Genomic DNA, 14,820 nt, shown 5'->3' with positions numbered 1-14,820 from the left:
AGAGTGGCAAGTTACCCGATGCCAAATCGAAGGCTGCCCTTTCTTCCCTCTCTCTCCACAAATGTCACAGTAAAGACAGAACTTAAATTAAGACCTAATTTGTTAGTCATTATTTTGATGGCAGAAAATATGTGTGTGGGGAAATTTCTCATCATTACCGGGCTGAGTTTGAGAGGCTGGAGCACATTTTTAAACAATGTACTAAGTACCGGTGTACTTAAGTTTTCATAAAAGTATTTGAAGCTGAAAGGCATATTTTAAAATGATATCAACAACAAACACACATGATGTACTGAGTTCTTACTATTAAGACACTGGGAATAAGGACTAAATAAAAAGTGAAATAATCTGTGGCGGGAAATTTTTTAAAGAATGTGAAACTTAATTTAGTATGATTTTATGTTCTGAATCAGGTGTTGGCAAACTTTTTCTTACAGGGCCATGCAGGAGTAATTTTAGGCTTTGTCGGCCATATGGTTTCCATGGCAACTACTCAACTCTGCTACTATAAGGTGGAAGTAGCCACAGACAACACTAAATGCATATGGATGGCTGTGTTCTAATAAAACTTTATTGGCAAAACATGTGGCTTGCCCCTATACTTAGATATTTGCAAAGCACTTTATAGTACATTACTTCATTTAATTCTCATGACAAATCTTTGAGGTGGGTAGTGTCACCCCCATTTTGCAGATGAGGACTGGGCTGGGGGGGAGGAGTCATGTGAATACAGAGCCTGAGCTACACTACACAGTCCGACGTGCTTTTGCTAAAGAAAAAAAACAAAAAAAACCCCCAAAAAACAAAAAACCAAAATCACAGCAGCTTGTATAAAGAAAGTTGTATGCCTGAAAATTGTTAGTGTAGCTATTTTTCTTATTAAAAGATAGAGGAATGAGCCTTCGTCCGGGCTGGCCAACTCAGAAACAGGGTATCTTTGGAAGTAACATAAGAATAGAGATGGTTGATGAAAAAAACTAAAAGATATAATTAAGAAAGAAAATGTATTACAGTTAACAACAAATATGCAGGAAAGCAGGTAAATAAAAACCAAATTCTCACCATGGAAACCAAAAACTGGATGGATAAAGGAAAAAAACGTGAAAGAGGCAGGGAACTGTAGTTCTAAAAATATCAAATGCCATTAACTTGGAGGGATTGGAGGAAATGTACACAAATGATCAGTGAGAGGCGACCTGCCCACTTATTCTTTCATTTTCTTGGCCTCATTTCCCGTTTTCTGTTCCTACTACCTCAGCTGCTCACTCAAATGGGCATACTTAGAGTTGAAAAAACATCTACTGTCATTTCCTATATTACTACCTAAAGTTCAATTTCAAGCATTTCACACTCCACCACCACTCCAATTTGTACCTCACTTTCTTAAGCATATCGACTTCAGAAGTACCTTCACTCCATGAGGATCTCCAATTTTCACTGGGGGTACACTTCTTGTATTCCTTACCCAGTGAGGAGTCTAAGGGTAATTGCCACTTGTCACTCTAGAGTATGTTTCATCTGCATCTTGGTTGATCTTTTATACTCACCTGGTAGAACCCCAACTCTGATTAAACTCAACCCTCTCTCTCTCCCTACATTCAGGCAGCTGACGATGGCTAGAAGAAAAAACGTTGGTGCTGAGTGGTGTTACTTGAAATTTACCTTGACCCAGCTCTGGGACCATCCTACTATACTTCTTCCCTGGTTAACTTACTTTCCAACTCTCTGAGCTGATTATTACTTCGTTTCAAAACTACCAAAGGCTTCCATTTTGTTAAATTTAATGGTTTGTTCCCAGTCCTTATCTAATTCAATCACCAAGTAGCATTTGACACTGGTGCCCAATCCTCTTTGAAACCCTTTGTCATTTGGCTTCTGGGACATCTACACGCTCCGCCATCTTTCTCTGTCATTGCTACTCCTTTCAATCTCTTCTGGATCCCAGTGGTGGGGTGTTCCAGGGCCCAAGCCCCAGTCTCCTCTCTTCTTTCCCTAGTCTCTAGGTCAGAGTTTCTCAGCCTTGTCACTATGGACATTTTGTGCCACATCATTTTTTGCTGTCCTGCGCAGTGTAGGCTGTTTAGCAGTATCCCTGTCCTCTTCCTACCAGATGTTAGTAGCAACCGCACACCAAACGCCCCAACCTGTGCCAATCAAAATTGTATCCAGACATTGTCAAATGTCCCCTGGGGGGAAAAATGTCACCTGTGGTTGAGAACCACTGGTGTAGGTGAACTCAACTACGTAACCCCATGGCTTCAAATGCCATCTAGGAGATGAGGAGTTACAAATACATAGCCCAAGCTCAGACCTCACCCCACAGCTCAGACCTGTATATACAATGGTCTTCCTGATCTTATTTAATACTTGATGAAATCTTAAAAGTCATAAAAATAGTTTTTTTCCCCTTCATTTCTTATTACTTATCAACAAATGAAAGGTTTTCAGAAAAGCGTTTAAAAGTATTAGCTTTCCTTTCTAAATGACTTTTTTTTTTCCATTTAGATAATCCTAAACATAAATTTTATGGAGAAATTTAATCATATCAAGACACTAATGGAATAGACTTTGATTAATTTCGGGCCTATCTTGCTAAGTTTAAAAATGAACATGTTCTCACACATCGTTAATGTAAATGAACACAAGTTGTCTTGACAACTCATAGACTGGGCCACTGAAGAACTTAAAAATTATAAATATTTTTAAAATAAGCATAATATGTTTAGTAAAACATTTTACAAAACATAAACTCTCATCCATTTTAATAATAAAACTAAAGGAAGTAAACTATAGCATTTGTATTTTAGAACTGGAAGAGAGAGTGTTTGAGCCAATTAAATGGACTGAACCACTTCTGTAATAGGAGGCTGTCTTGGGCATTTCCCTCCTCTCCTGAGGAGTGTGGGTGGAGTGATTCACCCACAAAGGCACTTGCATTCTTGGGCTAAGATAACATGCAGTTTTTCACATAGAGTGGGTTTCTAAGAAACACGCACCTTGCCCTCTAAATCTTGAAATGTTCAGAGTACGTGACTCAGTTGGACTTCCTGCTGACTTGAGGTTAAACAGAAAATCCTCTCAATGTGCACACTTTCTAAAATGTTTTAGTGTAATCATGGATGCTGCTCAAGAAAATGCAGTGGATTTACAGGCAATAAGGTTGGATCTAGTTGGTGACATTGCTTGTGTGGTTAGTCCGTCTCCGACAGCAAGTCAGTTGAAGGAGCTCACTCAAGATGCAGAAGGGGACAGAACTGTCTCTCCAAGAACACAAAACGAACGTAGCACAGTTAATGCTATTTACCTTTTCTCTCATGAACAAAGGTCAGTAAATACCTATTGGGCAACCTTTCATACATTAATTTTGCCTAAGTACCCTGATACAGATAGTCTACACAGGATGGAATGAATATATGCTGATCTCAGGGCATACTCTGGAAGTCTCTCTCTTTTTTAAAATAAGTATCTGGTATTAGATTCTTCATATGCTTCTTTGCCTGTTCCAACAAGTGGAGCATCCAGACTCACAGAAGATCTGGCCAAACAACTGTTTCATATTAGGGAATAAAGCCCACATGAAACAAACAAACAACCACTTTTTATCTGCCTTAACAGTTATCCTAGCAAAAAAAAAATAATGCTAATTAAGTATAGTTACCTGTCTGGGCACCAGGTCAGCTATAGTATATGTAGTTCTTAAAAGACTCATTTTGGCCATGACATCTACACATTAAGATGGAACTCTTCCATGAGACCCAGATGGACACTCACTGTGTACTTAACAACCTGAAAGTTAAATTATTGTAGTGAGGGTAAATATTTGGTTCTTCCAGAGCTACCTTCACGTTGAATGTTATTTCCTCCATGACGTACACACGTTCAGGAAATGCTTTAGCCACCTCCTCCACACTGTTGAAATATTGCACTGGCTCCTTTATATCTCGGTCTTGTTCCAGCAGCTTGAATTGTCCTAAAATACACGATAAACGGAAGAGATGTGAGATGTTTACACTGGACAGCTGTCACCGTGGCGACAGCATCTCCTTTCCTTACTCCCACTCTTCCTTCTCAAAGGCTTCTGATCATTATCATTCTTCTACCGTGGCAGGAGGTTTTCTTAAAACTCAGCTTAAAAATGAAAACAGACATGTATTTCTTACCCCCTCTTTTTGGCTTACAGAGTTTGTTACCAGAGGACCAAAATCAAACTGAATGATGCGCACCTGTAATTTAATCGCAAAGTGAAAACTTACTGTTATAATGGTCACTCATATTGTTTTTTGCAGTAAGTCACGTTGTTATTTAGTGGTAATACATATTATACTCTAAAATTAAGGCCGAGTGGTCTGGGAGAACTAATTGTTTTAAAGTAGCATTTTAAAAATTTCCAAATAGAATAAAATAATATAATGAATCCTCAGCTTTCACAGATGTCGTTGGTTTCAACAATACATGGGTGATGCCAAGGGCTCCTGAGCTGCTATAACATATCTGTGCTGTCGCTGTGGTACAAGTGTGAAGCCTGAGCACAGAGAGGCTGGAGCGGCGGGGGGATGGTGAGCCTCCTTCCAATGAATGGACCACTTGGCATCTGCAGCAACATGTGGCTTCCTTCTTTCCTTTTTTATTGCTGTGTATGAAATGCATGACAGTAGAATACACTCTCATGGTATCGCTACTTTGGGGGATTTTTGAAGAACTTTGAACATATTCCTAAAAATGTCAAGGGCCTATTATGTTGTTTATACATTTTCAATATTTATGATACTATTGCTACTTTGTAGAGGAGTTGTTTTCAGTTTAGAATAAAAGACTATATACAATCAAGTCAATGACAGTGTTTCTTAGCAGTCATTTTCTGAATGCTGTTTACAACGTAACACTTGAGCAAATTGAAAACAAATTAAAAGCTATTCTGAGGCAGATCTCTCAGCATGTGTCTATGGGGTATCAGGCAGAAATAGGGAAACTTTCATTCATACTCTCAATACATTTTTTTTTTTTTTTTTTTTTGGGCATCTATTAGGTGGAAGCATTATTCTAGATGTTGGAGATAAATCAGTAATAGACCAGACAAAAATCTGTCCTCCTGAAGCTCACATTGTCGTGGGAGATAGATGATAAATACAATAAATGAGTAGAGTCTGTATGTTAGAAGGTGAGAAGTGCTAGTAAAAGTAGGGCAGGGTGAGGAACAGAGAGTACAGGGTGGCCAGAGTGGGTGACCTTTGATGTCGCTGGGAAATGAGTTCTTCAAATTCTAAATACAGTAACAGTCTACACAAAGACCCTCAGGAAGATGGGTGGGTACCTGCTTGGTACCAGATGGCTGGAGTGGGGTGAGTAAAAGGTAAGAAGGAAGAGAAAGAAAGTCAGAGAAATAACAGGTGGTCAGACTGCATGCCTTTGAAGAATTGTAGCTCTTCATCTGAGTGGAATGGGGACCCACCGGGGGAGAAGAGGGATCTAATCGATGTTATAGAAGGATCACTCTAATTGCTATGTTGAGAATGGACTGTAAAGGTGCCAGGCACAGAAGCAGAGTTAGGCGGCTCCTGCCATAACCCAGGTATGAGATGGCAGGGGTTTGATCGCAGTGAGAAAGTGTTAGGAAGCTGGCCTGAGCAGCTAAAGGAACAGAAGGGTGTGGGTAAGGTCAGGGGTTCAGTCTGGACAGGTGAAGGCTGCGATGTCTAGTAGACATGCAAATGCAAACATCCCAAAAGCTCTTAAATGGACATGTAAGTGTGGAGGACAGAAGGAAGGTCTGGCTGGAAATAATACATCCAGGAGTCAGCATCAGCACCTACATGATACTGAAAGCCATGGCCCTTTAATGATGACGACTGTGGGCTTAAGTGTTGACAGAGAAGACGGCTAAGGTTTGAATCCCCGGAGACTGAGGAGGCCTGGTCAGGGGAGGAAGAAGGACATCCAGAAGGAGTGTGTTTGACAGATGTCAAATGCTGCCGACAGGACAGTGAAATGAGGACTGAGAACTGCTGGATTTTGCTGCTTGTATTTAATTGGGAACTTTGATACGAGCACTGAAACAGTTTGGGCCAGAAACCTGACTGAATTAGATTTAAGAGAGACTGACTCACAAAGGAGGGCTGGGAATAATAAGAACGGACACCAAATGATGTTTTGGGGAGTTCTGCTATGAATCCGGAGAAGAGCTATGGACTGGTAGCTAAAGGGATGAAGTGGAATGGGATCTAGGGAGTGTTTTGTTTTCCTTACTATGATGGATGCTGATGGGAATGACCAGCAGATGATGAGAAGAATTACGGGAGCATATCCTTGTGTAGGCAAGGGGGACATCGGCGTGAAGGGTCTGGACTTCAACAGTTCATCTCTAACAATTTCAGTGACCGTTGTGGGAGCTCCCTTTTATTGTTTCAGTATTTCCAGCAAAAGTCAGAAGGAAGGTCTCAGTTGAGAATAAGGTTGAGAGAGGAGGTGTTGGAAAGTTAAAGAAAAGACTGTAAAAAGTCCAGTGAGAGTGAATAACAATATGACTGCTGGGCAGCCATAAGTTCCCCCTTGAGGTTCATGGTCATGAATTAAAAGTGAAATCAAACAGTACAGTTTTGTGTTTTTCTCCAGCTAATGTCTGATTCACAGGGGCTGGCGTGGACCAGGCAGAGATTTGGATTCTGGTAAAATTGCCAAATGAATGTGAGATGTGAAAGAGGGCAAAAGAATCAGGATTCACGCAAGGGCGTGCATATGACGACTGTCCATGGAACTTGAGCTGGACCAACAACTTGGGAGGGAGAGGGGGGATGAAAAAAGTAGTGGGATTAATGGATGGTAGGTTCCGATGGAGTTGATTTCTGGACTTTGGAAAGAATGAGCTCAAGAGCCAAGCACAAGAGAGTGGTCAGAGAGTGGCATGCATGTAAGTGAGAGAATGGAAGCATGCAGTACTTGGTGATGATGTATTCTAGGGAGCAAGCGTGGGAGGTAAGGCTGAGGTAGTGAGAAAATAAGGAACTGAGAAGCCAGGAGTATCAGAAGGATTATATATGTAAGCACTGAAATCCCCAAGAAAGAGGAGAGAAGTATTGCTGGAAAGAACGGTGTGGAAGTGAGCCGGGAGTGAAAATTACGGAGAAATGAGGAAGGAATCCTAGGCTTGGTAGATGCCTGTGACAATGATGGGTTAGTGGGTGATCCAGTCTGATGACAAGAGGTTTAAGGCTGAGAGTTTTTAGGGAGGACTGAAGTGGAATGAATGTTCAAGGTTGCAACGAAGAGCACAGAGACCAATTACACCCCCTCAACTTTGGGGCAAAAAAATAAGAGCTGCCGAGGGGGTGGAGGGCATGGGGGGTTGGGCTTCAGTGAAGCCATGTTTTCAGGGCATATCCAGGTTTGTATTTAACAAGAGGAAAGTAATTTCAGAGAAGAGTTTAAGAGTATAGAGATTTTGCTGGTGATGGACCTTGATGGGAGAGTTTTCAGGAGTTAAGTAAGGGATAGGTGATGAGGACAAACTATAGGACGCACCTGGACATACTATAACGGCTTGTATACCTTTTAGAAGTATATAGAGGTGTGAATAATACATTAGAAAATACAGTCAAAATGTTAATTATATCATTTTCATAAAAAAACCAGAATTTTTTAAAAATCAAAAAGATTATGGCAATTTCAATATACGTATTTAAATAAAACCTGCCACCATAACAAATCAAACTTTTCATTTGTCTCTAGTCTACTTAGTCATGTACAAATTCTTAATTATGATGATGAATCTACAGTTTTATACTGTTTTTTCCCTATATTTTCCTACATTTGAACTATTTTTCTATTCTTACACTAGTCTGAGTTAGACAAATGCCTAATTTAAGTGCAAATGGTGCCACTTACAAGTTTTATGATACTGACAAATTTCTAATCCTGTCTGAGCCTTGTTCCCTTGCCTATAAAGTGGGGACACTTCAAAGGGCTGCTGTGAGGATTAACTGAGATGACTCACTTCAAGTATTTAGCACAAGTCACCATTTAGCAACTCTCAGCACCCTTTCCTCATCTCAAGATGCAGCGATTTTTTCCCCTCTTTTTAGCTCACATTTTTAAGGTAACTTTTCTAGAGTGGGATTATTAAATCAAAGGGTATCACACAATTCTTTGCATTTGACATGCATGGCTATATTGCTTTCCAAAATACCTAAATCAATTTATATTTCTGCCAGTAGCTGACATGCGTCCTCGTTGGACCATAATACTGTGTATTCTTTTAAATTAGATAATTCAATGGGTATTAAACAACATCGTTTTGCTGTGTTAACTTGTATCTCTTTGAAGATCAATGAAGTTAAACAGCTGAATTATTCTTGTGCAAATAACTGTATAAATATATAGTAAGTATATTTGATACAGTCTAAATTTCTCTTAACTCCTGGAGACATACCTCTAAGAGTCTATTGGCTATTTATACTTGCCTATTAGCATCAAATTCAACTTGTCTAAACTCAGGGAAGCACACTGCCTCGCATGCAATAGGTGATTCATAAATGTTTACTGAACAAAGAACAGAAGATTACTTTAGTCCTGGGATTGGCAAACAATGAAGTAATGTATTAGTAAATGCTGGTTTTCAAAGTTATCTGTAAAAGTTGAACTAAATTACTATACACAAAGTTTGTTTGCTTATGAACAGAAGATGAATGTTTCACTCACCAGAGTAAGAAAGCAATGGTATATTATGGGTCTACTTAAAAGTCAGTATCTGAATACTGCACAGAACCTCAAGAAATACTTTTCAGTGTCCTCTCAACCACAAGGTTGCCGGTTTGACTCCCACAAGGGATGGTGGGCTGTGCCCCCTGCAACTAGCAACGGCAACTGGACCTGGAGCTGAGCTGCGCCCTCCACAACTAAGATTGAAAGGACAACAACTTGACTTGGAGAAAAAGTCCTGGAAGTGCACACTGTTCCCCAATAAAGTCCTGTTCCCCTTCCCCTTCTTCAAAAAAAAAAAAAAAGAAAAAAAAAAAAAGAAATACTTTTCAGGGACCAATCCAACCAACGAATAGATAAGCAGTTGAAATTATCTTCCAGGACGAAATAGGCAATCTTTCAGCATCAGGATGTGATATACCAAGGGATACAAGTAGTTGTCAGGGAGAGTTCAAATTTATAGGTCCATTGGGTTGGAATATCCAGAACTATTTGACAGAGACACCAGACACTTGCCAACATTTCCAGTTCTCTGTAATTGTGATTTTTATTTTTCACTTTGGTAGAAGGATAAGAAAAGACATGACAGATTTGGTACCTGAACACAATTCAAGCAGCTGTCTATTATTAAACCAGGTATAATTTATGAAAACCTATCCATGATACCAACTTTTCATTACTATGAAGTAATTTTAAATTTGTGATGAATATTTTAGGAAAAAAATTTTCTGTACGGGGATCTGTATGCCTGCCAAACACTCATTAAGTGGTCTGCAGATGTTCAACCTCTGAGCTAAGAAACTGCCTGAAACCTACGCAACTAAGTTCCATCCTGTCCTTTTGGCAATGCACTCATAGGCCAAGATGTGTCACTGCACCCGAACACTTCTGTATCAAGTGAGACATCACCCTGTAGAACAGTGCTGCCTAATAGAAACACAACGCAAGCCACATACGCAATTATATATTTTCTAATAGCCACATTAAAAAAGAGGTAAAATTAATTTTAACCATGTTTTATTTAAACCAATACACCTAAATTCAATATAAGAATCATTCGTAAGATATTTTACATCCTTTTTTCCCACATAAAGCCTTTTAAATCCTGTGTGTGTTTTACACTGTGGCACACCTCAGTTCAGAGGAGCTACACTGCAAGTGCTCAATAGCCACACGTGACTGGTGGTTGCTCCATTAGACAGTTTGGGTGAACACCATGCGTTCCCTTAAAATTGTGATTGCAGATACTGTTCAAGTCTTTAGACAAAGACCAGGTGATAAAGTCCTCTTAGGGAAAAAATGTATCTCCTGACAAAATAGAATGTTTTCTCTCATGAAATAAGACCTTTGGAACTCTTATATATTTTCTTTTTCTTGCCCTGTTTGTCATGATTGCTGATATTTTGGTTCAAATAATAGCGCCTGGGTTTCATCTACTTCTGTCCTTTTAACACCATTTTTCTTCTTTCCCAGTTTGGGGGCTTGCTCTTTAAGCATTCTTTAGTTAATTTTCTATTGTATTTGTGATCTTATACTATTAGCAGCCTCAAAAATATTTTGGCTTATGGGCCAAATAATCATACTTGGTATGGCTGTGGTGTCAATATTAAGCTGCATAAATTTGAAACTTCTCGTCTCACCTGTGTTTGTCATTTGGACAAGACGACTTCAGAATCACATACACATGGGAGCACTTAACAAGAAACTATTCTGAGAACAATTAACATAAACAGAGGAAGGAATAAGAACAAAAATAAAGCCAACAGCTAAATATGACCAAATGTTACAAGTTTTAACATTTGAACATATTGTACATCAGAAAAATAGAACCCTTTCATTCATTCTTTTAAATGTTTATTGACGATCCAAGAGTCAGTTCACTTCTCTCTCCTCTTTTCCATAGTTTCTTTACATTGTCCTGGAAGATTTTACTTTATACCATTCTTTGTATACATATATTATTGTTTTACACATTTTTCTGTCATATGTTCAATTATCTAAAACCAAATAATTATCTTACATTTCTTACACCTCACAAATGCCTTTAAAATCTAAATATACCAAATGTCTTAATGTAATGTTTTAAATACTGGGTCACAGTATATATATTGCAGATTGACAAACTTGTTCTGTAAATATTTTAGGTTTGTGGGCTAAATGGTCTCCGTCACAACCACTCAACTCTGGTGATCAACTCTGGTGATCTATCTCAAAAGCAGCCACTGACAATATGTAAACAAATCAGAGCAGCTGTGCTTCCATCAAACTTTATTTGCAAAACAGCTAGCATGTTGGATTTGCTGATATGTCCTGCTTCAAGGAGTGGAAAGGACAGATGAGAACAGTGACAAGAAGACAAGACATAAGAAGTGAAAATGACCAGTCCTTACGTTCCAACACTCCTAAATATTTATACCAAGGTCTCTTGTAAGATATTTGAAACCACATCCTAAGTTGCCCCATGTTTATCTTAGAATGGCAGTTTTTCCTTTCAGTAGGAGCGTGAAATCACAAAGTGGAAGCTATAGAAGTGGACTGTATTAGGAGAATAACACAGATGACCAGCAAACATGAATGCCCACATTCTCTTGCTATATTTTACAAGACCAAATTTCTACGAACTTTTACTTAGCTTCTATTCTTTTATAAAAGAACATGACACTGTCAGATGTGTCAACGTGAAGTACTCTGGGAAGGATGCTAAGCTACTGGGTTGCTAGCTCCTCCCTGATGGCTGTAGCCTGGGAGTCAGACTGCATCCAAGTCAAACCTGGGAGACAATCTAAGAGTTAAGAGCCAGTTCCCTGCCAAAATCCGGAATCGATTTACATAACACATATTCCCACAACCCCCACACAGAGGAACTAATTTTTTAACAGACCATTTCATGAATAACAGAGTCTTTGTGCCACCAAATAAAAACATTAGCAGATCCTTTGAAACATCTGTTCTGAGATGTTACTGTCAAACTCTGCTCTTGGAAAGGGAGGAAATTGCATTGTCTTTCAACAAGCTTTGATGATTTCAGAAAAAGTCTCCACTGTGAGAACTGTTCCATCAGCAGGACACCAAAACTCCCAGAAACAAATTCAACACCAATGACATGCTCAATGATTAGAGTTTAAATAAATTTAAGGTAATATTTAAAAAGCAATGATTTTTAAATACAGTGCACCGCTTTCATGATGTGCTTCTGAAATTACATTACATAATTAATATGTTGACAAGAAATAATTGTCATCCAGAAAATATCCGTGTGTGTGTGTATCTCGCAAAAACAATCATAGTGATTTACCTCCAAATGGATACGCATTAAACACAGTGAAGAGGCCCAAGTCTTACCTGAGGCCTCTATGTACAATGCTGAAAGAGCTATACTATTAACACTCTTTTTTACTTAGAGGGAAAGGATCACTTGTCAGAAATGAAAAATGGAAACAAATTTTGCTAATGAAGAAAAGAGAGCAACAATGCTGAGACACGTAGAAATAACAGGGAGAATTAGAAGTGAGCCAATTCAGGTCTGCCATGTTTGTTATTGGCTGGGAAGTTACGGTCAATGGTCTGTGGGAAATAAGTTCCATGCTATTGGTAAAGATGGGACTCCCTATGATTTGTGCTTCCCCGGCCCCCATCCTTGCTGGTAATGAGCACAGTCTGTGGTAAATCTTTTTTTACAGCTCTGCTTTTACTGTGTGCCATCCCTTCAGCACAGTGGTCGACTTTATGTGTGTAAATAAAAAGAAACGAAATGAGAGCTGAGGCCTTTAGTACCCATCTGTGAGACCGTAAGTCAAGCGAACAACATTCGACTGGTGTTTACCTCGTTGCAGGAAGTAGAAAAACGCTGCATCAACCAAAACAAAACGAAGAAACCTTTGAGAAAGCAGCAGCAATAAAAATGGCACTGGAATACCAAAGCAGTCTGAGAATGGCTAAAATGAGCAAAAATTTTTACAAAAAAGGAACCTCAGAAGGTTGAAAATGGCACAACCCTGGCTGTGCTGTTCAGTGTGGTACTACAAACGGCATAAAGTTGGTGTTGATTCAATAGCAAATGAATGAATGAAGTCTTCTCACTTCTCTACATCTTTCAGAAACAGGCCACCAACATTAAATTTGAAGGTTTCAAGTTAGTTGTGCACATGAGATACAATCTGGTTCAAATAATTGAACCTTAAAACCACTGGGCAATTTCCAAAGGTGAAGAAATGAACAATTCTCAAGTCATAGAAAAAACAAACCAATTGCCATTTTTCAGGAAGCAAATAAACCTGGACAGGAATCTGTACTTATACTCAAGATTTAACTTTACAAATACTTTTGTATTTTGAAGGCTGTTGTTTCTATAAGGTTAAAATGTAAAAGTAGGATTACCAGGTAAAAGATATGTACCTTGTTATTTTGAATGGCACCAACCAATAATATATTCCTTTTCAAAAAGTTCATGTAAATGTTCAGTTCCACCAACAATGCATGAAAACTCAAAACTAACACTGTGGGTGTTGGTGAACCCTTAGCTTCCATTTTCTTGAGTAATGTGAAGAGTTTTAAAGATTACTTAATATATGTAACTGCCAAAAAATTCAAACAGTACCTACCAGAGGGCATAGGATGAAAAGTAAATCTCCTTCCCTATCTTATCCCCAGATCTAGCCCCTATCATGGTCTTATATTATACATCCGTCCAGAGAGTATGTTCTATAGTCTATCTGCATACACAATGCCAGTCTTCTCAAAACAAATGGTAGCATTCTGCACGGTTCTTTTGTCATTTGATAAAAATCTGTGTCATTCTTTTAAAGAGCTGTACAGTATTTATTCTACACCATGCAAATACTGAAACTAATTTAACCAGTCCTCTACTGATGGGCATTCAGATTTATTCCAAACTTTTGTAGCCATAGTGATGCAGAAGTTAATATCCTCGTACTGAAGGCTTTGCGTACATAATGCAAGTACAGGCGTACCTCATTTTATTGTGCTTCGCTTTACTACACTTTACATATGTTGCATGTTTCACAAATTGAAAGCAAGACCCTTCACCAGCAAAAAGATGATGACTTGCTTTACTGCGGTGGTCTGGAACCAAAGCCCCCGTATCTCTGAGGTATGCCTATACATTGCTGGGAAATGCCTAAATGTGGAATTGCTGGGTCAAAGGGTACGTGCATTTGTATTTTTGATAGACATTGCCAAACTAATTTTCATAGAGTTTGTGCGCACTTATACTCCCACCACCAATGTGTTTCCTCATATCTTTCTTAATGGTTTATTGCCAGACTTTTTCTTTTATTATCATTGCCAATCTGATAGGTGAAAAATAGTATCTCATTGGAATTTTAATTGCATTCTATTATAAAGATGTATCTGATTATTTTTATGACAATTAAGCAATTTATATTTCATATTCTGTGAATTTTCTGTTCATTTTTTTATTACCAATTCTTAAAATTTCTGCTAATCTTAAGCATAACGTAAAAATTAAAAACAAAAACTTGAAATACTACAACACAGCATTTCCTATTCTAAAATCTGACTCCCTACATCACTTATAGTTCGTTACTAAAAGTTACAATTTGATGGTAGTGGTGGTAGCGGGGCGGGGCGGGGCGGAGGGAGAATGAAAGTGGAATTGGGAGAAAAGAAAGGTAAAGAACAAATCTCAGCACACAGACTCAAAATATATAACATATAACAAAACATAAAAGAATAAAAATTAAGTAAAGCCAAAGAACAAAAAGAAATCATCAACCCCAAAATAAATGAATTTCATAGTAGTCTGTGGGTATATCTTTCTTCATCTGAGAAGATTATATAAAACAAGTGGTCAGACCATTACTTTCTATTATGAAATTCTATCCTCGAACTTAACTGGACGATGCAAAACTAAATCATTCTAGTACACATATTCTAACCAGCCAAGCTATTTCACACCATGCAAATGGTTTCCTTATTCTTTGGAAATTGGGAAAATTGCATTTTTCATTGCTTCTAACTGTTTAGTTGCTTCTTCAGAATTATCAGACATTTTCTGGGGCACAATTATCATAAATGAGATGGAAGCTAAAAAGGTTTTAGATTTGAACATGGTTGCTAACGTTAGGGTGGAAATCTTGGGGTCATCTT

General features: G+C 38.4%; 1 protein-coding gene across 3 annotated transcripts in view; it reads right to left on the bottom strand.

Moving 5' to 3' along the window:
* Positions 1-14,820, bottom strand: part of GAREM1 (GRB2 associated regulator of MAPK1 subtype 1) — a 189,896-nt gene that overhangs the window by 35,894 nt on the left and 139,182 nt on the right. For 2 of the 3 annotated variants that reach the window (XM_019714080.2, XM_019714081.2), the window contains exon 3: positions 3,840-3,970. In XM_019714080.2, the coding sequence (XP_019569639.2) occupies positions 3,840-3,970 (131 nt within the window). Of the gene's footprint in view, positions 1-3,658; positions 3,788-3,839; positions 3,971-14,820 lie in introns of those variants that run through there. The other variant, XM_074340185.1, reaches the window with a different exon arrangement.

Source organism: Rhinolophus sinicus, linkage group LG09 (genome assembly GCF_036562045.2).
Source record: "Rhinolophus sinicus isolate RSC01 linkage group LG09, ASM3656204v1, whole genome shotgun sequence".
NCBI lineage: Eukaryota > Metazoa > Chordata > Mammalia > Chiroptera > Rhinolophidae > Rhinolophus > Rhinolophus sinicus.
The sequence above is the reverse complement of the archived record's forward strand: the minus strand, read 5'-3'. Positions and strand labels throughout refer to the sequence as shown.